The sequence below is a fragment of the Martes martes genome (genome assembly GCF_963455335.1).
Source record: "Martes martes genome assembly, chromosome: 9".
Classification (NCBI taxonomy): domain Eukaryota; kingdom Metazoa; phylum Chordata; class Mammalia; order Carnivora; family Mustelidae; genus Martes; species Martes martes.
Genome location: NC_137896.1, coordinates 33,151,736 through 33,174,869, shown reverse-complemented (window position 1 = coordinate 33,174,869; position 23,134 = coordinate 33,151,736). Strand labels below are relative to the sequence as shown.

The window sequence follows — 23,134 nt, the reverse complement described above, 5'->3', positions numbered from 1 at the left end:
GGGTGGTCAGTTGGTTAAGTGGCTGCCTTCGGCTCAGGTCATGATCCCAGAGTCCTGGGATCAAGCCCTAAGTCGGGCTCTCTGCTCAGCAGGGAGCCTGCTTCCCCCTCTCTCTTTGCCTGCCTCTCTGCCTACTTGTGGTCTCTCTTTATCTGTCAAATAAATAAATAAAATCCTAAAAAAAGTAGAAGAAAACAGGTGAAACTAATTTTAATATATATTTTATTTTAGCTAATATTTCATAAGTATTACTAATCATGTAATCAACATAAAATTGAGATATTTTATATTCTTTTTATGTGCTTAGTCTTTGAAGTGAGGTATGGAATTTACATTTACAGCTCATCTCAGTTTGCACTGGCAACCTTCCAAGTACTCAGTTAGCTACAGGTAGCTGGTGGCTGTGGCTATAGCATTTGGTTAGTGCAGATCTACTAGATCCTTAGCTCTTTTTAGGGATCCTTTATAAAGCCAGCTGAAGGACAGCATCATTGCCACATTCAGCGCACAGCCAGTTAGTTCATTCAGCAAGTCAAGTGTAATTTACTTTCATCACATTCTCAGAATGTGAGCATCTAAATTTCCAAGTGTGGAATTCCTAGAATTCACTGGCTTTCTGCAGCCTTTCGAGATGTTCTAAAGATGTAATCCAGGCTACGCCAAGGATTCAGGGACTAACGCAGTGACCAAGGCAACTTTAGAAATCACCCAACTCTTGGTTGGGTGCTGGTCTCAGTCTATATCACACTGAACTAAAACAGCATGTGTCTTACTTTGGTTTCCTCGAAGCAGATCCTGAGACAGGGATTTATGAGGAATGGGTTTATTATGAAGGGTTTTCTGGCAACTTTATAGGGGATTGAGCAGGACCGGAAAGGGAAAGGAGTAGAAGGGTTGAAGGAAGAAGAAAGATCATAACTTTGGCTTTCTCCATCCTGATATAGACCACAATTCACAGTTGAGTTTTTGATGAAGAACAAGGGAGTTGGAGTGTGGCAATGCCCATGCCTGTTGGTTTTGGTTAAGGGCTGCTGGAGAGGGTGGAAATCCCCAGGCACTTCCTGGTTTCCTTGATAGTAGGCCAAGGGGGTTTCAGATCCAGAGGGAGCAACCAACAAAGAGACAAGGGTCCTGGCTGTTGGAAGTGAAAGCATTGTGTGTAAAAGTGGAAAAGGACTGGAAGGAACATGGGCAGAGTGCTCTGGAGTTAGCTATAGCAAGATAACGTATCTGAGGAGTTTTGGGTACCAGACTACATTGTGCAACCAAAGGCTTGGGGGAATGGATTCCCATACGTTCTAGAACAGTGTTTCTGAAATTTTCATGTACACATAAACTGCTGGGGGCAGGAGAGGTAGAGGGTCTTGCTGAAATGCAGATGCTGATTCGGAAGCGTGCACAGAGAATGTGCATCCCAAGCAAAGTCAGCTGAACCATACTAGGAGCAGCAAGGCTTACAGTAGACTTGCAGCACTGATGGAAAGTTGGGTAGACATGAAGGACTTTAAGCTCTACACCAGAACTTGGGACTCAGAGTCCACATGTTTTTCAAGAAACCCTTGTATTTTTTATGCATATTAACATTTGTTTGAGCATTCTTCTGGGCTGGTAACAGCATTTTTAGTAGTAAGGACTCGGTTTAGGACTAGGACTAGCTAGGACTCGGTTTAGGAAACATTATTCTAATCTTTGTGTGCTTGCTCCCCAACCAAATAAAGAGGTTGTTTTGGTTATTTGTTTGAGAATAACCAAAAGGCTTTCACAGCTGCATTAAGAACAACATGGCTAAAACCTGTGGCCAGAGCTGCTTAAAGCAGCCTTAACTCATCCTGAGATTATGGGATGTTTTACTGCAGGACAGACCGAGCCCACCCTGGCAGGGTTCTCCTACGTCCAGTGCTGGGCCCTGGTGAGTTTGGCACTGGAAGGATAGCTTCTTATTTCAACGTGGAGGGTTGGTTTTTCTACTTTGATAGACAAGGGTTCTGATGACTGCCACGAAGCTTGGCTCTGTTTCCACTATTTCAACCCTGAAGTTTCTTAAGTGACATTCTCTGTCTTATGATCAGTCTTTTCTCACAGCACACAACAGAGACCTGAATGAGAGAAAACAGAGTTGAAATTCAACTTGCATGGAATTTCATCGGGAGTTTAAGTGGGCAGGTTTGTGCCTTAATCTCTACAAGAGTGGTTCTGCAATTCCCTCACCGCACGGGTGAGGGCACACTTACTGAGCTGCTTGGTATGACGCCATTATAGATAGCAAGTTTTCCTACCAGGTTGCAGACTTACTTTATTTCTAAAACCATTTCAGTTCCTCCATTCTTGGCACAGGATTTATGTGTTTGCCTAATACTGCCAACAATTGTTTCACAATTGTCAATTACTCTCAGAGGTATTGTCTGAGTGTTTACTCTGAACTGACCCAAGTCCTTTGCATCTGATCTTTTCGTTAGTTCTTAAAACAATTCTTTAGGAGGTAGGTACAGTTATTAGCCTCATTTTACAGAGGACGATTCCAAGTTTCAAAGCACTTAAAAGATTTATTTATATTCTCAGAGCTGATAAAAGTCACAACTTTGGATAAAATCATTGGTTTCTCGGGCTCCAAACCCTGTACTCTCAGATACTGTGCACTCTGTCATTTTGTTCTAGAAAATTTTAGGGTGGCTGATACAGTTCAACAAGATAAAAAAGATAAGTAATTCCACTTAACTGTATTCTGTATAAAACATGGACTCAACACTTACCAGGGGCTAGTCACCGTTGTGGGCATTTGGTAAATAATTAACTCATTGAATCCTCACAACTTCTCTCTGAGATAAATTCTGTTATTACCACCCCATTTGTGTAAATGAGAAAGCTGAAGCACAGAGGCATTCACTAACTGGCATAAGGTCATGCAGCTCACTATAGGGACACCTGAGATTTGAACCCAGGACATTTGCTGCTGGAATTTATATACTTTATGGCTGTACTAAGCAAACTATAGCATTTATGAAGTAAACACCTTAACAACATGGTACAAGGATGGCATTAGAGGAGATAAAATGGAGAAGGGGTGAGGTCAGTCACAAAATGCAGGGCTAAAGTCTTTGAACTTTGATAGAGGAAGGTCACAATTTCTATTTGCACTTGCTTTAACCAAAGTAAAGAGAGATCAGTCACAACATGCTCAACCCTTGCTCTAGATCCAAATGCCAGTCATGCAGCAGCTCAGCCATGATGACTAGTTCTGAGAACAGAGAGAAATTTCCCCCATTGGCATTCACACCTCTTAATTTCTTGGCTTAACTTGTCACTGCAAGGGATATACAAAGACAGAGTCTTCTGGAAGAAATAGAATTCTTGCAGACGTTTCTCCTTCCCATTGTTCTGATTTATGTTACATGTAATATTTTAATGTTTTTATCTTTCTTTTCTTTCAATATGACATATTTCTCTTACACAAAGAAGTACAGAGAATACTGTAACTAAAACAGATCAAAATGTGATAAACGTTCACACCATGCCATATTTATTTTAGGACCTTTTAAAAAACGTATCCTTAGGGTGTTGCAGTGCAGATTAATTCTATGCTATGCGCAGAATGCTTCTCTTTGATCCCATTGTTCTCCCTTTCTCCAGGAGCAGGTTCTGTCTTGCAAGGTAGATATCAATACCAAATCTATTTTCATGTGGTAGAGATCATGGTTCAGCAAACTAAGGCCTGAGGGTTAAATCCAGCCTGTCATCTGTTTTTATAAATAAAGTTTTATTGAGATACAGCAATGTTTGTTCATTTACATATTGTCTGTGGCTGGTTTCAGGCTATAATGGCAGAGTTGAGAGCCATGACTGAGAGCTCTCTTTTAGCAAGAGAGCCAAAAGGGCAAAGTATTTACTATCTGGCTGTTTACAAAAAACGGCTTGCTGGTCCCTGGTTTGGATGGACATCTGTATATTTAAAATAGTACATAAACATATCATACAGTATGCATCTTTAGCCAATAACTATTGCAACCGACATTATGCCTTTCAATGTATCCTTGCTTCTACATGTGGGTCTAGTTAATTAATTTAAACTATCCTATTCCACTGTAGGAAGGTATAATTTATTAATGCATTATTTTGTTGATGAACATTTATGGTTTCTTCCTTCAGAAAGCCTAGTTTGCATAAACCTATTTCCTGTTGCCTTAAGTCACATCCGGGAGATTTTCTAGGCTGAATATCATGAATTCTTAGAATCTGTGTATCTTTATCAGATGTTAATACTTGCTCACCAAAGTGGGAAGTACACTAAGATCCCAGTGGCAGTGTGGGAGAGCTTGCATTTTACCATATTCTCAAAAACACTTGCCATTGCCAGACTTTCAGAAAATGTTGACAAGTATGATGGATGCACTGTGGATCTTGCAGAGGTCTTAATAGGCATCTCTGACTTACTGGCTTAGTTGAGCATCGTTTTATATGCGTTGGGGCTGTTTCACTTTTTTTTTCCTGCAAATTCCCCATTAACATTCTTAATCCATTTCACTTTTAGGGTATTTGAGCTTATTGTCTTTAAAAAGGGGAGAGTTATTGTTCGAGGTTTGAGCTCAAGCACAGGACAGTAGTCAGTGTCATTCCTATTGAGAGAAACAAAGTGCCACACAGTGACTGCGTGTTGTAAATGGCGCCCAGGACATCGTGGTGTGCCCGGCATCCATCCAGATTGTGGTTGTGACCTGATAGCAAGCATCTGGAGTCACAGAGAAAAGGCAGACTGTGGCCTCTGTCCCCTAAAACATGTCTTCATGCAGTGAGTTCTTTGGGAAAGAAAAATATTCTAAAAGGAATACTGAATATATATAGAAATTATGAGTCCATGGTTACCCTAATAAAGGAGTGACAAATGATAATTATCTCAAAGCTGGTATTTCCACGGTGCCTGATCTGGAAGTCTCAATTTCTCAATCTATTGTATTATTTTTCAAAAGATTTCTGGAATAAATAATAATTTATACAAGACACGTTAATATTTGTGGGACATATGAAGGTCCTAATGATCTCAAATAGCTATCTGTTTATTTTTTGTTTTTTGGCAGACCCCTACTGCCTTCAGTGATAACAGTGTCATTCCCATCATCTCTGCTCATAAGTGGGTAACGGTTTGGGATTTGGGTAAGAAGGAACACTGCTTCTCACTCAGAATTGCATTGCCTGGCTGAGCACATTTCTCTCACCTACTGGCATGCATCAGAATTCATCTCATTGAGCATTTGTCTTAATGGTACAGTAAAGAGTCTTTTCATGGTGAAAAATGGTCTATGAGTTATAAAGACTTTCATTAAAAGCTGAAAGGACTGTCGGAGAAGTCACTGCATTTAGGATATTACATAGAGCATTTAGAGTTTTGGTAAAATTTCTGGTACAGTGTCTGCTTTGGGTGGCAGTGAAGGTCTTATATTTTATAGTCAAAATGTTCATCTTATACTCAGAGAAAAAAGGTTGTCACAAAACAAAAACCAGAAAGCATATTAAGACCCAGTATTATCACTACCAGGACACTAGAAAATTATATCACACAAATGATGTAATATCAAGGAAAGGTGCATAATTATTTCCAAAATACTATGGGATTCAAATATCTTTAAGCTATAGTTGACAAAAGCACAACTCAAATTAGCCTGAGAAATAGGAGAATTTCTGAGGGACCCTGGAGATTTCCTATAATTGAAGGAAAAATTAAGCAAACTGCAGGGCGGGGGGGGGGGGGGAGATATAATAGAAGACTTCAGGAACCTGGGGCCTAAATGTCAAGGGGATTGTCTTTTTTGCCTTTCCATTGCTCTCTCCTACCTGGAGGAATTATTTTTTCTACTGGCCAGCTTCATTCCTGTGACCATCAACTGTACCCCAAAAGTTGTTACACACGGCCCCTCCCACCACCAGAGTTAGTCTGATGACTTTACTTCCAGTATGAAAAATCCTGGCAAAGGTCTCTGATTGGTCTACCTCCAAGACAGTCTAGTCAGGTAAGAACCTAGCAGTATCCAGACCAAATCATTGGAACTGGGGGAGAAGCAGTGAGTGGAGGGATGGAAGGGAATAAAAACACTGCATACATCTATTCACAGGAGTACCTGCTCTTTTAGCAGATGGAAGAAAAAAGAAGGGTGTGGGTCATATCTTGTGTGGGATCTCAGAGTTCTGCATCCCATTCTTTTTATACAATGGGCAATAAATCCACACTTTTGACTTGAGTTGACTTCATGAATGAATGAATGTGTCAATGAAACAGAATTATATCCATGCCTTCCAATGAATGCCTTCTGAACTTAAGTTTTATGTCTTTCTCATTATTATAAGTATTCGATCACCCTTCTTGGCTACAGGGTTTTGGATAATCCCTTTACGCATTTCTTATTGCAGTTGGAACTCTGCTGGAACAGGCTGTAAGAACACAGAGTACTGTGTACAACATCGGGTTGAGGAAGCTCTCCAATTAGGAAAGTACAGAAGCTTTAGGGTTAGGGCTTAGGACATCTACATGGGCTTCACAGACATGCTTTATACTTCAAGCTATCTTCTGAAAGACTGTTGCCCCATTATCTTTTTCCAGGAAGTGAAGCATTGCTGTAGTACATGGTCCCCTGATGACTTAACGAAGAGTTCACATGCTTGAAAGTGCAATTTGCAAGACATGGAAGTTCAAGGATCCACATTTGGCGAGGTAACAGGTATAGGATAGCCCAAGTCTCCTTCCAACTCCTCTTGACCTTCCCCTGGCTCCGTGGGAAAAATGCAACGTGGTGAAATCAAGTTAAAATGAATATTAACAGAATTCTTCAAAGGGAAAAAAATAAAGCCTCTGAAAAGAGCAGCATCTGCGGCGCAGTGTGGAAGAAAATAGGAAGATGTTTGCTCTGGCTAAGTTCTCAAGATGAGAGGTTTTCAGCTCTACCATTGTGAATCTCAGATGTGCTTGGAGCCCCAGCTGAGGGACACTCTCCTCCCCTTCCAGCTAGTTGATTGAGTCATCGCTCATTTGTACAGCTGAGAAAATGTTGATCGAGTGCCCTTATATGAAACCCCTGAAGCTTCCTTTCCATGGGTTTCACGTCAACCTGCCATATTCTTGAAATGGTTCTTTCCAAAAGCCTCATATCACTTTTGTGAAAACACTTGCTATTATGTCTTCTAAGCCTAGCAGCGTCAGTGCTAATGAGTACTTTGGTTTGAATCCGCTGGATTGCCGCATACTATAGACAGTAAGTGTATGTAAGCGGGGCCTGTAATTATAATCGATAGCATTGTTTATTGTTGAAAAAGTAATTCCGTATAAGCAGATCAAGTGAACAAAAAATTTAAAGAAAAAATTTCAGCTAATTTCTTTGGTAAGATGTGTATCAGGTGGAATAAGAGGAGCAATCATAATTTCTTGGGAGTAAAGTGATGCTGTTCATCCATTAAATGAAATCTGACAAAATTGAAACTGCATTCCCTGAAATGTGATTAGTAAACTACACACAGGTACTTCCTCATTAAGTTATAACTTAACCTATGGAATTCTGCTACAATATAATTTTCTCATTTGGAAGTCAATTTGTTTTACATGCTGTAATTATATCCCCCATCTTTATTTTAAATTGTTTTACAAGCTGGATTCTTTCCCTTTAGATGCAGGGGTATTTGGCCCTTGGTAAGGACTCTATCCTGTTAGCCTTTCCTCCACTGGGAAAATTACTCTTTGCCTTTGGCTCCATTTGCTTCCTTCTTGATGATTTTCTCATTGCCTGTGGAAGGGTGAACCTTGAATATAACTTGTGTTTCTCTTCTAATTTAAAATTAAAATACTGTCATTAGTTTATGTAATGGTTCTTACTCACCCTCATATTATTGACACTTTTGCTTGTTTATTTAAAAATAAACCTTATTGGATTTCAGACCCCACTGCGCTACTCTGTAGCTTTGGGACCCACTGCTCAGTGTGGGGTCCACTGCTCAGCACCTCCTAATACCCATTTTCTCCTTCTCTCCTCACTGAAACCTGACATTATTCAGGACAGCAATATACAATAATTGAAAAATCTGCATTTTCCAACATCTCTAGCGGCTAGGGTGGCAATGTGACAAAAGAAGAACTACATGGTAGCAGACGTCTGAGAGGAACGTCTCTACATCAGGTACCTGATATAGAGGCTCCGTTCTTTTTGCTGTTGGGACCACACCTGTGATGGCTGGAGCTGCAGAGCCCTCTTGATCTATGAGGAAATGGCCATGGCAACTATAGGGTCTCCGCCTTGTTATCCTTGAGTCACCGAATGATGCCAAAAACTCTTTAGGCTTCCTACTGTATGGGGGTGTGGGGGGAGGGCGGGGAAGCAGAAGCAAACAAGATGCAAACAAGTAAAAAATCCTTAATTTATCTAAGCTTAAGTTTGGTTTCTTTTATTGTTACTCAGGGTCAATGAAACCCCTGCCTTCTAGAATCATCTTGGGCAAGTTTTTTAACCTGTCCAAGATTCATTTGCCTTATAAGAAGGAGGAAATCATAGGATTTACTTCACAGGCTGTTGCGAGAATTAAGGGAGATAGTTCGTATTAAATGTTTAGATCAGTGACAGCCACAACACACACTTAGTAAATGGTAGCTATCTAAAAATTTATTATTTATCAAAGAAACACATACATAGATTAAAAAAAAAAAAAGTCCAGAGGGGTTATAAAGAAAAAGCAATGATTGCTTGTGATACTCTTACCCTATTCTACTTCTTGACAACTATTCTCAGAATTTCTATTCTTAAATTCCTGGGAGTTGATTCCCTATTTCTAAATAATCTGTATTGCTTTCTCTTGATTGACCAATTTTAGGACTTAACTATCAATATCCAACTCTGATCTCCTATACCATCTCCCATCTGCCCTTTCTCCTTCCCCCGACAGAACTGTCACCACTGGTCTTTCTTCCCAGACACCCAGACACCCTCAAGCAACATAATTTAAGCCATTTCTTAATCCACCAATTAAAGATGGTATTACCTGACTTCTCTGTGAGAAGAGGACAATTACCTGCCAATCCTTTTACCTCCAACTCCTGTTAGCTTAGGTTTACTTTCAAAATGATCAAAGTTGAAATGTTTTCTCCTTGTCCAGGATCCATAATTGACTTCAGTTATGATGAGGGAACAGAAGGCTTGCTGAGGCCAAAGCAAAAGCTGACATCCTGCAACTTTCCTCCACCCCCACTCCTGGGTGGGACATACGTGACACTCTTTAGGAATCTCCCAACTAACTTAATGTTAATACCTTGCTAGGAGGAAAAACCTTGCAGTGGCCAGGCCTCAAGCCCTCCAGTATCCTGTAGGTCCTCTTTAGCATATGAAATTTCTATTGAAACCTCCCTTTTCCTTACTCCCCCACCCCCATGGTACAGAACCTGCCACCCCTCACAACCCTGGGGCAGCAGCTCTTCCTGCCCATAGGTCCTGTCCCCGTGCTTTAATAAACCACCATTTTGCACCAAAGATGTCTCAAGAATTCTTTCTTGGTCATGGGCTCTGGACTCCACCCCACTGAACCTCACCTATATTCTAAACTTCATCAAATTATGTGCATATAAATTGATTCTAAAGGTCTGAAACTGATAAAATAAAAATTTATGTGATTACAAAATTGCAAATATAATTTAATTCCTCGCCCTTTTTTCCACTTCCATGTTGTGCTCCCTAATCTGTTGGGCTGGTAGTTGTCAAGTCTGGGGCCTCTCTCCACTGATTCCGAGGGGCTCAGTGACCTTGTTGGCTACGGTTCTCTATGGAACCTACACTCTGTTCCATCATGTACTCTCCTCATTTTCTTCTGCAAACTTATTGAAATATGTCATCTTGTTGGGCCCTATCTCATTCTCTTTGTCATTACATATTCATGTTCTTTTACCATCATTCATTTTCACAGTATCTCAAGAAAGACAGCAAGTCACATCTGTGCTTATTCTACTGCTTTGGACGTATACTATTTTAAACCTTATGTTCAAAACCAAATTTCTGATTTTCCCTCCTTACTTGGTTCTCCATCTCAATAAATGCAATACCAGCAAAACTGACATCATCCTTAGCTCCCTCTTTCTCTCATGCCATGTGTCCAATCCATCAGTATGGTTTTAGGCATTTTTTTGGCTTTACACTCGAAGTATATCCAGAAGCCAGCCATTTCTCACTATCTCCACCCCAAGCACTCTGCTCTCCCTGTTTCTGTTTCTGCATCCCTCCTATGGCTTTTCAATAGAGCAGCCAGGCCAATCCTGTTAAAATATATTACAATTAATAGATTAATACTGTATAATATTAATATAATTAATAGCAAATTAATCCCTTGATCAAAGTGATGCAAGTTACTCGTGTCATTGGAAATGAAGCCAAATTCTTACAGGAGCCACCCACCATTATCTGGGTCACCTGTCACGCCTCTCCCAAGCTCTCTGACTCATCTCTCACTGTTCTCCTTCTTCCCCATCCCATGCCAAGTACCCACCTATCTCAGGGTCTGCTGTCCTCCATGAGATCCACTTGACCCACTCCACCACCTTCAAGGTTTTCATCAAAAGTCATCACCTCAGTGGAACCTTATCTGACCAATTTATTTACAATTGAAATATGCACCCCCCCCACCTTCTAGCACTTCTTATTCCCCCTCCCTACTTTATTTCTCTCTAGCACCTGGCACTGCCTTATTTATTGTGTTTATTGTCAACCTACCCCTACCATTCTGTAGTCTTCACAAAGACCAACATTTTTGTCTATTTAGCTTATCCCTGGTGTTCAAAAATCATGCCTGGTACACAGCAGGCAATTGGGTATTAGTTGAATGAATGAATGAATGACTATCATTATATAGTCATTAGGAAAATTATTGACAAAGTATTTAATTTTTTTTTCATTCTCAGGGGCAGCTTGTTCATTGGGAGCATCTGATGTACTAGGAGCATAAAAATGACAACTGATACTAAGGCAGTAGAGGACACAGATCAACCTGCCACTCTCAGAGGATCCCAGGTATTTCTCCCCAGTAATTAAACAAGGAAGCCCAGTGTTTTTAGAGCTCTTCTTCCTTCCAAAAATATTATGGTTTTTGTTTTAATTTTCTTAAAAATTTATTTCAGAGAGAGAGAGAGAGAATGCACGTGCATAAGCAGGGGGAGGGCAGGCAGAGGGAGAAGCAGGCTCCCCTTTGAGCAGGGAGCCCAATGCGGGACTCAATCCCAGGACCCTGGGATCACGACCTGAGCTGAAGGAAGACTCTTAACTGGCAGAGCCAAGCATCCCTGTTTGTTTGTTTTAATCTGCCTGCCTGCTTCAAGACCATCCACAAAGACAGACGATTAGGGCTTACTCAGCTATGAGCCTCAGAAGGCAGGGAGGTGTAGGAACGAGGGGGCAGCAGCTCATTTCAGTGTTTTGGGGTGTTTGGAAGGAAAGGGGGGGCACTGCTCTTAAGCAGCTTTCTGACTTTCCTTTCTGGGGAAAACTGGGTTAGCACTCAGGGCAGCCCATACTCTGAAAGCACATGCATTTCTGTGCCGGAGGGTATATATTTTCCCTTCAGTTTGGCATTCATTCCTTTATGTGGATCCCTTAAACACTGCCTGACTCAAAAGAAGCTCTTGCTTGAGGAATGCAGAAAAGACACCCAGAAGACGGAGGGCGGGGGCTTTCCTCCACAGTCACCAGAAGAGCGGCTGCTGGTTCTTATCTGGGTGTAAGGAGGAGATTAATGTCCAAGTTGCCTTTTCCCTTCTCTTTTTATTATGAATGCCTCTCTCTTGACTTTTGAACTTTTAAACTTTCGTACGGACATTCCATATGGGTGACATTTTCACAATTTGAAAGTTTAAGATGCGCCTCTTTCATCTGCTCCACACTCATCCAAAATACAAATGCAGAATCTGGAAAGAATCTCAGCTGCCAACAGAGCACATCCACGACCACAAAATTCCAAGACCAACAGTACAGTGTACTGACTCGGTGAGAGCCTGGCCCTTATTTACAATCGGGAGGGGGAGTATCTTAAGATGACCTAGGAACGTTTTAAGGATATGAGGACAGGAATAGAAGTGAATGAAGATCTCATAAAACACAATAATCCATTTGTAAATGGCAATCTTTTTGGCATATATATTCTGCCCCCGAGGAGGTCCTGCACAGTTTTCCATTTTGCTCCAAAATACACTGCTGAAAACAATATATGATACCTTTATTCTTCTTAATCATTTTTGTTTTAAGAAAATCAGACCTATACCCATGCCTCACCATATATTGGTCCTAGTTAAAGGGATAAATTACATATTTTGTACAAAATACATTAGTGTCTGAAAATTCTTATCTCAGTGTATATGTTCCAGAATACACACACACACACAGACATATGCGTGTATATGTATATATATATACATATACACACATATACATACACACATATATACACACATATATATACACACACATATATATATATATGTGTGTATATATATATACCTCATGTCGCTTGAGGTCAGTTTTAAAAACCCTGTTAATTTGGAGGAATGTCTAAGAGAATTCCCAGTTTTTGCTGACTCAAGTTCTAGATCAGGAGCAGCAAGCTAGTGTTGCTGCGGCATTTCCTTTCACTGGTTTCTCTTTCTCTTCTCTTTTCCAATTTTATTTTGTAGACATGATTTCTTTTTTCTTAAAAAAAAAAAAAGCCCCCCACCCCCATAGCACCTTCTCTCATTCTCTTCACCTGAAAGGCGTCAACTATTTGACTCTTCAAAGCCATCTTAGTAACTGGTAGGTTGGGGAGGGTGATAGGGACCATGACTCCATGAGCAGGAACAAGGTTGAGTTTGGGAAAGATCAACAGGATGGGAGCCATTGTAGTTGCTGCCATCCCTTTCTGCTACTGAAAACCTTGGCAAACCGTGGAGAGAGATCTGTGCTGGGAAGAGAGGGCCTGGAGCAACCCGCTAAGGGGCTTGAATTCCTTCACTTCTAAAAAACGAGATCAGAATACATGTATTCCAAGTCCCCATGGCTTGAAGTTTCTCACGATCTATCTGTTGTTTTCAAGGGCTCCAAATCCTCTTCTCCTCTTTCTCTCTTCTTCTTTCTTTTCTTTTTCCCTCAAAGACTCATGTACTGAGCACATACTATACACTAAGCTAGATCCTGGGAACACAGAAATGACGAAGCTATTGTTTCTGACTTTAAGTAGCTCTGAAATTGAAGGTAGGGTGTCAGATACAAAATTACAGTGTGATAAATGACACAGAAAGTATGCATGGGGTTCACCAAAGAGCGGAAGAAGAAACTCCATTATTCATGCATGGAAATCATGGGAGGGAGGGGGAGATGGATGAGTTGTATTGAAGCTTAGTCCCTAAGGAGGCTTGGAAGTTCTCCTGGTGGACAAAATGGAAAAGTGAAGACTAGTAAGATATACAATTCTGAAGGCACCAAAATTAAAATTGTAAAGGCAGAAAGAATCACAGGTAGTTAGGAGCTATTGGAGAAGACTGGTATGAGGGGTCCAAGCCGTGAGTTGTCAGCACCGGAGAGCAGGGGCTATATTTGTTTTGGTCACTAACCAATCCCCAGTGTCCACTGAGGTGGTCACTACATACTAAGCCTTTAATGAATCTTTGTTCACTAAATGAATGAATGAAATACACAGAAAACTTCATTTTTTAGGTAATAAGCAATGAAGAAGATTTCAAGCATGATCAGGTTTGAAGGCTTTTTCTTTCTTTCTTTCTTCAAAATTTCATTTTATTTATTTATTTTTTTAAGATGATTTTTATACAGATGGTCACATATAGTTGGAGAGCAAAGAGAGAGTTCTAAGAAAATAGGTAGAAGGTGCCTCTAAGTGAGACCTGTCAAGAATTTGAACAACATAAGCAGGGGGAAGAGGGATAAGGAAGGAGAGGTGAAAGCTAGTTAGGAAATTCAGAGAGCTTTCAAGTATTTGAATGGTGGGCAACCAAGCAAGGAAAATTTCCAAGGAATCCCAGGTCATACCCTCAAAATGAGTGAACAATATTTTCTATGACATTCATAGCTGCAGACATGGCAGAGTTTCCCTGAAAAATCTAAAATGAGAGTCATTCAAGGCTGATGTTCACTTTATAGAGCATATCTTTGGAAAGCTCATTATTTTATGATGTCAAAATGTAATAAATTAACATACAGACATCCATTATTAAACATTATTTTTGCGTGTGTGAATTACTGTTTAAAATACCAATTGGCTCAAACAGTTTGGTAAAGTGCCATTATCTATCAAAGCTGAACATATGAAGATCTATGATCAGCAACACTTATCTCACAGAAAGGCATATGTTTACAGCAACACTATCTATAATAGTCCTAAAGTGGAAATTGCCTGAATGTTCATCAACCGTAGAATAGATAAATAAATTATGGTATACTTTTTAGCAAAGAGAATGAACTAAACTGTAACCACATGTAAAAATATAGAAGGGTTTCCTAACTATAATGTTGAATACTAATAATAATAATGTTGTTGGGCCAGAAAGAAGACATGCTTCTTGATTCTATTTACAGAGATTATAAAAACAGGTAAAACGAATCTATAAAGTTGGAGGTCAAAATAGGGGGGTGTTAGGGGCGCCTGGGTGGCCCAATCCATTAAGTGTCTGCCTTTGGCTCAGGTCATGATCTCAGGGTCCTGGGATCCAGTCCCATGTAGGGCTCCCTGCTCAGCAGGGTGTCTGCTTCTCCCTCTCTTTCTGCCCCTCTCCCATTCACACACACACACACACACACACACACACACACTCTCTCTCTCTCTCTCTCTCTCATAAAAGAAAAATTAGGGGTGCGTTAGTAGGGTAGACTCTGGAGTATTGGTGATGTCCTGTTTCTTGATCTGGGTTCTATTTACATGGGTGGGTTGTCTTCTCAAAAATCTAACAAATTGTATAGTCAAAATTGGTGCTTTTCAATAAAAAATTAAAAAAAAATCTGGCCAAATTCCTGTTAAATTTCATGCTTTCCTATTTATAAATGCTTCAGAGAATTTAGTGTGTAAAGAATTAAGGATGGAAAGCAATGGCATCTGGCAAACCTTGTGCCGAGAAATGAATGCAAAATCTCCCCTGCACAACTCTGACAACACACATCTCATTCTTACCCCACTGGATCTTTGCTGTTTCAGTCCAGTGCACCTTAACACACTGGAGCAACACCTGGGTTGAAATCTGCCAAAGGAGGCAGTGGTTCAACAATACGCCCACCCACGGGGTCTATCAGAGTGTCAAACTACTTAGGACTGAATATCAGAGCCTGAATCGCCAATCTTTTTTCTTAGGGTGATGGGGTATGTCGCTAAGATACCGCCTTGAACAAAGATTGGAGATAGGAGTTGGGGAGTTTGAGTGAGGGCATGAGCTTCCAGGGATTCAGCCATGGAAAAGGACCAGAACCTAGAGGGAAGACCTGCTGTCTTTGCCTCCTGGGAATCCTCTTTGCTAACACGAGACAGATTTCCTTCCTTGCTGAGATTCTCTCAGTGAAGACTGATCTCCCAACAGTTGCACACTGAATCCATGAGATCTGAAGGTGAACCCCAGCACATGGCAATCCTGTGAACTCCAGCCCCTGGCTCAGACCAATCTGTTTTATGGCGTGACTGCAATGCTGTTCAGACTGCGTGACTATAGGGGGTGGTGTACACAACAAGAAGTCTCTTTCTGAGTAGCCCCTCACCTCAAAGAAAAGCAGAATATTCAAAAGAGGGTCTAGTATTGGGCAGGTAGAAGACAATTGTTTTTTTTCTTTAAGCTTCTTGACCAATGGAAGAATTTGCATTGATCTCATAAATTGGCTAATATGCTCAAAACAACATTATTTTGGAGGCAGTCCCTGTTAACCTTATAGCCAGATCTTCAAAGAAATGCACCAAGTAGTGCTGAGAAGGGCTTAAAGGTTCACATCACCTTTACACGCAGCTGCTGGCTTCTGTGTCCTTTGTCATAGAGAAAGTAAAGGCAAACAGAAAATGTCTTCAACTTTCTCCACCGCATGTACCGCATGTACCCCTTATTAGCATTGAATAACTATTCATCTCTGTCTAGAGAAAGCAGCCATAGACACAATGTGTTAACATAAAAGTATAAAAACAGGTGGTGGACCGGAAGTGGCCCCCAGGCTGTAGTTTACTGAGCTCTGCACTGGATCCTACTGCTTCTCCTACTCAAGGACTTGCTCTAGCAACTCTTCTCTCCTACATCGACACATTGTTTCCCTCTATGGGACCATTCCTATTAGCATACATGTATACTGTTGCTTCTCACATCTTAAAAACCATTTCTGGACATTGCTTCCCATTTCTCTTTCATATCAAAACTTCTAAAAAAAAAAAAAAAAAGCAATCTTTTTTGGCTTCTTTTTTTCTCCCTTGTCAACATTCCCCAGAGCCCATTCCAATAGGCTTTGACGCCACCACTCCACTGAAGTTACTCTGATCAAAGTCACTAGCTACCTCTATGTCATTCAACACAAGTGTCCATTCTTGGTCTTCATCTTGAGCAGCATTTGACCCTACCATTGATCACTTTATTCTCCCTGAAATGCTCTCTTCACCTGGCTTCCAATGACACACACCTCCTCAATGCCTCCTCCTCACTGGCCTCCTTTTCTGATTCTTTCTTATCTCAATCTCTTTATGTTGGCGAATCGATGACTCAGGTCTTGGACATCTTCTCTATCTGCAGTCACTTCCTGGCTGATCTCATCCAGCCTCATTAAATATTATCTATGACCTGATGACTTCCAAATTAATCTATTATATTTGGCACTCATCTCCAGGCTCGTATATCCAACTCAACATATCCAGTTGGGTGTCTAATAATGATCTCAATTTGAACATAATCAACACTGAACCCTAACTACATACCCACAAATGTGTTCTACTTAAAATTTCCATCCTGCCTGTCTCTTGGGCCAAAACTCTAACATCCTCCTTGATTCTTCTTTTTTTCTTGCATGCAACATACGATTCATAAACCTCTGCTCTTGATTCTTCCTCCCTCTCCCCGCTCCATATAATACACACAAACACACACACACACACACACACACACACACAGACTCCTTCTCATTTCCTATGCAGCCCCACCTTGGTCCAAGTCACTAACAACTCACTTCAAATATTTTGGTAGTTTCACTGGTCTCCCTGCTTCCATAATATTGCCTCTCCCCAGGCAGTCCATTATTGACTAAAGGGTTAAGTCAGGTCATGTTCACCCTCTGCTTAATCTTCCATCTTTCTCACAATAAAAGCCAAAGTCCTTCAGAAGCCTATATCACAACACAGGGAATCAACTTCTGCTGCCTTGGCTAGTTTCCATTGCTGATACCTTTGCCACAAGTCATGTAGCTGTGAGTAGAGAATTATTGGAAGTTAATGGTAGAAAAGTGAAAGGAAGGATGGTGTTATTCACCTCCTCCCCAGGGCTCCCAGGAGAAATCAGGGCATCCCATGGAGATGGACTGAAGTCCAGGAGTTCCAGGGGATAGTAGACGTGCAGGTGTCCATTGGTCCCTAGGGGAGCAGAGGATGCCTGGAGAAGTATGCGACTCAGAGGGCAAAGGTGAAATCATCTGTTTTCTTGGCACATTAAAGGGAGTGCCCCTCCAGGAAGCAAAGAAAGATAATCCTTTAGGTATAGAGTGGTTGGAAAGCCAAGCTCCATAACAAAAAGTATGATTATTGTATAATTGCAAGAGATACCATATTTTTAGTCCAACTACAGAGAGAGAAATTGAAAGACAGTGTTCTCCTCTATCAAACTTTTAAAAAAGTCACTTGTCTTAAAGGATAAATAAAAAGTTCAAATTCAAGTGATTTATGTAAGAAAGGAAGCATGCAAATCTGGAATAATATATTTAGGAAAGTTCAAGTTCTAGTTCTGATTGATTTTTTAAAATTGATCCAACGGATTTCTCAGAAATCTACGATATTGCTGTAATGGAACAACTTCCTTCAGATTTTTTGCCTTCTCTGTATACCCCATAAAGAAATAACCCCCTTCTCCCATGCCTTGTGCCCTCTCCTCCTGCTTTATTCTTCCACACAGATCTCCATCTGACCTACAATATATTTCCTTCATAATGGTGATTTATCTGTTTATTTCTCCCAGGATGCTGGCTCTCAGCATTCTAGACTGCTGAATCCCTAACACTGGAATTGTGGTTGGCATAGAGAAGGCAACTAACAAATATGTGTTGAATGAATAAATGAGCCAGAATCCCTTTGTAAATAATTTCTTCTGGGGACATTCGAGTTTCAAAGCAGCTCAGGTTTCTGTCAGGCATTCTACATAATGAGAGAGGCTGTCTCCTTTGGTGTTGGCACTACACAAAGCATCGTGTACATTGGCCCCAGAGATTAAATAAACGGTGTGATGTTATGAGACGATACTGACAATTAGAAGGAGGGAAAGTAAGTTTTCAGAGTAAAATGGTGTTTGCAAATCTTAACCTTCTGGCTGAGCAGTTTCAGTGGGGAGAATAATACCCTACTGGGAAGGCAGGAAAGGCAAAACATATTCTGTAGCTTCATTAATTATACCAGAAACATCAAGTTGCTCCTGGGAAGATGTCTACAGATGCAGTCCTGACGGGGAATATTACATGGCTCAGACATCAAAATCCCTGAAGAAAATTAGTGGGTAGGAGTGCACAGAAAGGAGGAAATTGAATATGTTTTAAACATAACTGCACAAAGGTTTAATGCACTATAAGATATGTAGATTGGCTTATAATATAAAATCTATATTCACTCTTAGTAAAAGCCTCCCTAAAAGTCACTGTCATTTACTGAATGTTTTTGAGAATTAAAGAATCTCCTGAATTGGTGATTTTTAAAACTGAATATGGCTGCATTTGGGGAAAGATATTTTAAAGATATTTTGCAAATCATTACTATTTATTTATCCATGCTCACCCATCCATCCATCCATCCATCCATCCATATACTGAGAAATGAAGTATGTAAACTCACAGATTACCAACAGTATACCAGAATGAGAACTCTTGCTAGGCGAGTATAACGCTGCCACACTGAATGTTTCATAAAACTGAAGTCTCTCCAAACGTCTGAGGTATCCTCTAGAAGCAAATGGATGACTTGTTTCTCAAAGAGGGAAAATAGAGTAGGTCTGTAACACAGGCTTGGAGAGTAGTTTCTAAAGACCTCACACTGTTAAAACTGGTTGGCATTTCATTCATTCCTTTGTAAGAAGTAAGACTGATATCATGTAAATGTTGGAAATAAGCCTCTATCATAATCACTAAAAAATTAGAGGTCAGGTCATTATTTCTGGTGTAGCTCAGAGAACTGTCAGACCACTGGGGGTTAAAAATTTATAGATCATAATGATGACTGGCTTGGCCCTATAGCTGTGATCCTTGACACGAGAAGTTCTATAAGGGCACAGATATGACATACGACTTAAAAGTATTCTTTGACTCGTATTCTTAACTCTTAAAGGGAAGGTATGAAGGGTAAGGATTATCATTTCTATCCTGTGAACTGTAAACATGAAAAAAGAGAGCCCTTCTTTTGATATGTTCATTTGAGTGCTCTGATTTTCAGGCAAATGGACTATTCCAAAGAAAGTCTCAAAGTGGAGTCCAGGGTTCCCAGAAATTGATGGCTTCTGATTTGATGATCTTGCTCTATTCTAGTTATTTCTGCATGTATCTGAAAGGCCTGCTATGCTAGTAAATTAGCAAGTGCTTAATGGAGAATATGTGTTATTTATTGTCATTATTTGAAATTTTTGTTTCAAAATTGTTTCATTTCTTCTCATATTCTTTGAGCAGCTACCATGTGCATGGTGGTGGGCTAAGGGGTAGGTATGTTAAAAGAAGTTAATAAGGTGCTAAGAATGTCTGCTCTCAAGGAGAGGGTTGAAAAGGAGATGGGGTCAGAAGTGGTTTGGGATGAGGCTAAGAGAGACAGTGTAGGGACAAGGTGTTTAAGTGAAGTAAAAAGTGGTGTCACCTATATTTTCTTCTGCAAAGAAATTATATCAAATGCCTGATGCCTAATGAAAAATCTCCATAATTCTTAGTAGGGGCCATTATTTGGAAGCATTTGAATTACACTTCTACTTGGCAGCTGAATTATTTTTAGATGTAATTTTAACACATGTTAAATATGACAACAATTCAATCTCTTGCAGAGATGCATACAATGTCACAAGGTTTCAGAGTGAGATGACAAAGGCCAGAAGTTTCTATCCACCATACCTTGGCCACTTCTTCTTGGAAAGCCACGAGATTCAAATGGGAGATGTTAACCAAGTCAGGCCCATACACCACGGTTATCATACGATGCTCCAGGCGCCCGATGTTCCCCACATCCAAAAGTTCACGTAACTTGGGGTCCTGGATAATAAACATTGAAAAAAGTTAGTCTATAACTAGAGATTCCAATATGGTAGCATAGTTTCAAAAGTATTAGACTTAGAATGCCTTCAAAACAAAATTGTCTTTTATTCTTACTAAAAAATAGTATGATTGAAGTCCCAAACTCCACCATGGCCCAGAGAGGTCAAGCAACTTGCTGAAAGGTTGTGAAGAGAGAATTTCTTACTCAAGATTTATGGTCCTCATGGCATTATATGACGTGAAATGAATGAGAGAGAGAAAGACAAATATTGCAGGTAGAATCTTAAAAAAGCTGAACTCAGAGAAACAAGAGAGTAGAGCGGTGGATACCAGGGGCAGGGAGTGTGGGTAAAATGAAGAGATTTTGTTCAAAGACTACACACTTCCAGATACAAGATGAATATGTTGTAAGGACCTAATGTACAGCATGAGAACTAGTGTTAATAATATTGTATTAGATACTAGAAAGATGCTAACAGTGTAGATCTTAAGTGTTCTCACCACAAAAAAGAAATGGTATTATATGATGTGAGGGGGGTGTTGGCTAATGCTGTGGTAGCAATCGTCTTGCAATATGTGTGTGCAACAAATCATCACGTTGTACATCTTAAGCTTACACAATGTTATATGGTAATTATACCTCAATAAACCTCGAAAAAATAAGAATTATGGTCCTTAGTCAATAGCTCTTTCTGTCATACATCTTTTAGTAGCATATTTTTATGTGCCATAATTCTCCCTTCATTCACTCCAATCATCCCACAAGTCACATATTGAAATACACAGTCTCATCTCTGTCCTCAATTCATGACACATTAAGACGAAGAAGGTGATTCTTATAGAAACAGAACATGGTGATGCTATCCAGGGTTGAGGCAGAAACATGGCTAAGAGTCACCGCTTGGACCTTCTCCAACACGGATTTCCATTGTAAAGAAATAGGTTGTTAGACTGGGCAAAATGGCGGCACCTTTCATCAATATGTTCATTTCAATTCCATCCTCAGAACATACTGGGATTTGAACATAGACAACTTCTGCAGTCTTTTCGGAGCAAGTTCCCTTCTTCGGGATACCATAAGTGAGGATCCCTTGGATATCTAGTCCTGTTGGAAAATGGAGGTTTCTGAACCTCCCAAATTAAAAGTAAGACCTAAAACAGGACTCATTCACCTTGGCTGATTTCATTTTCCTCTCATAGGAAATGAGAGGTCCATGCAGAAAATTAACATCAAATCAATCACTTGGCAAATCTGCAGCCAGCTTCTGAGCAAGGAATAAATTTCTGTTCTCATTTATTTAGCTAAATGCTGGGCCAATAGGACCTGGTTAATTTCGATCTCCTTTTTAAGGTTTTTATTTATAGCATCCTTACAAAGAAAAAGTGGACTTAAAAAAAAAAAAGAAAATAGACAAAACCTTCCCAGCCAAATTATTTCATTCAATGTCATTAATCCTCTCTTAGTTAATAAAACTTTCTCCTCCATTAGACTATGTAAAGAGGAACATTTTCAGGTAAGTCATGAAGAGAGAAAAATCCATCTCAAAGGTGTGCCAACTATAACTGAAACTTCAACTCCACTAACAGGTTGGGAACTTATCAAGTACATCAGCCCGCCTAGAAAGACCAAATGCTATCACAAGAACATCAATTTGCATGACCTAGAAAAGGAGAGGAATAGAGGAAAAATTTTATTAAGTAAACAATAACAAAAAAGGAAAATTTTTAGCATTCTAGTGTCAATGAAAGAGTAGAGGAAAAGGTTCAGGAAGAATGGACTTCTTGTGAAGGCTAATAAAGAATGATTCTAGGGGTGCCTGGGTGGCTCAGTGGGTTAAGCCTCTGCCTTCGACTCAGGTCATGATCTCAGGGTCCTGGGATCGAGCCCTACATCAGGCCATCAGGCTCTCTGCTCAGCGGGGAGCCTGCTTCCCCGTTTCTCTCTCTGCCTACTTGTGATTTCTCTCTCTCTCTCTCTCTCTCTCTGTCAAATAAATAAATAAATAAAATTAAAAAAAAAAGAATGATTCTAGCTATTCTGTAATATGGTTAATTGCATCCTGATTTTAAAATTTTTTAATTTATTTTTAAATTCAAGTAAAATTAACATTCAGTATTATATTAGTTTCAGGTGTACAATACAATGATGAAACAGTTCTGTACATTTCCTAGTGTTCATCGTTATAATTGTACTTAATCCCCTTCACTTGTCTCACTCATCCCCCCACCCACCTCCCTGCTGGCTACCACCAGCTTGTTCTCTGTATTTCGGAGTCTGTTTTTTGTTTGTTTGTTTGTTTGTTTGTTTTGTCAATTTCTTTTTTTTTTGCTTTGTTAATTTGCATCATAGTTTTTGAACACATTTGAAGCAAAAGGTAGAAAAGAAAATGATCATTAATTTTAATTCTCAGAAACCATCTGAAACTTAAAATTATAAATGAGAACTTTTGAATCAATGATTATAGAGTCTATCTGTGATATTGTGATTTCTAAGAAAAATAAATTGGTCATTCAGATGACCAAAATATGTTTTTCGTATGTATTTGGTCTTCATCTGAAGTTCCTGGCTCACAGTCCCTAAAACCAGACCATTTTCTGGTTATTTTACTAATTCTCATGTCTTTTTAAAACACTTTTGTACACTAATTACATAGTGATTGATTAAAGACTGCCACGTCTCAGAACTGCATGGACGAGGGGTGGGGATCAGGGGC

The 23,134-nt window shown here is 39.9% G+C and overlaps 1 protein-coding gene across 3 annotated transcripts in view; it reads right to left on the bottom strand.

Annotated features, from left to right (window-relative positions):
* PLCB1 (phospholipase C beta 1) overlaps nucleotides 1–23,134 on the bottom strand; it is a 684,602-nt gene that overhangs the window by 224,040 nt on the left and 437,428 nt on the right. For all 3 annotated transcript variants that reach the window (XM_080813475.1, XM_080813477.1, XM_080813476.1), the window contains exon 4: nucleotides 20,280–20,417. In XM_080813475.1, coding sequence (XP_080669601.1) covers nucleotides 20,280–20,417 — 138 coding nt within the window. The remainder of the gene's footprint in view (nucleotides 1–20,279; nucleotides 20,418–23,134) is intronic.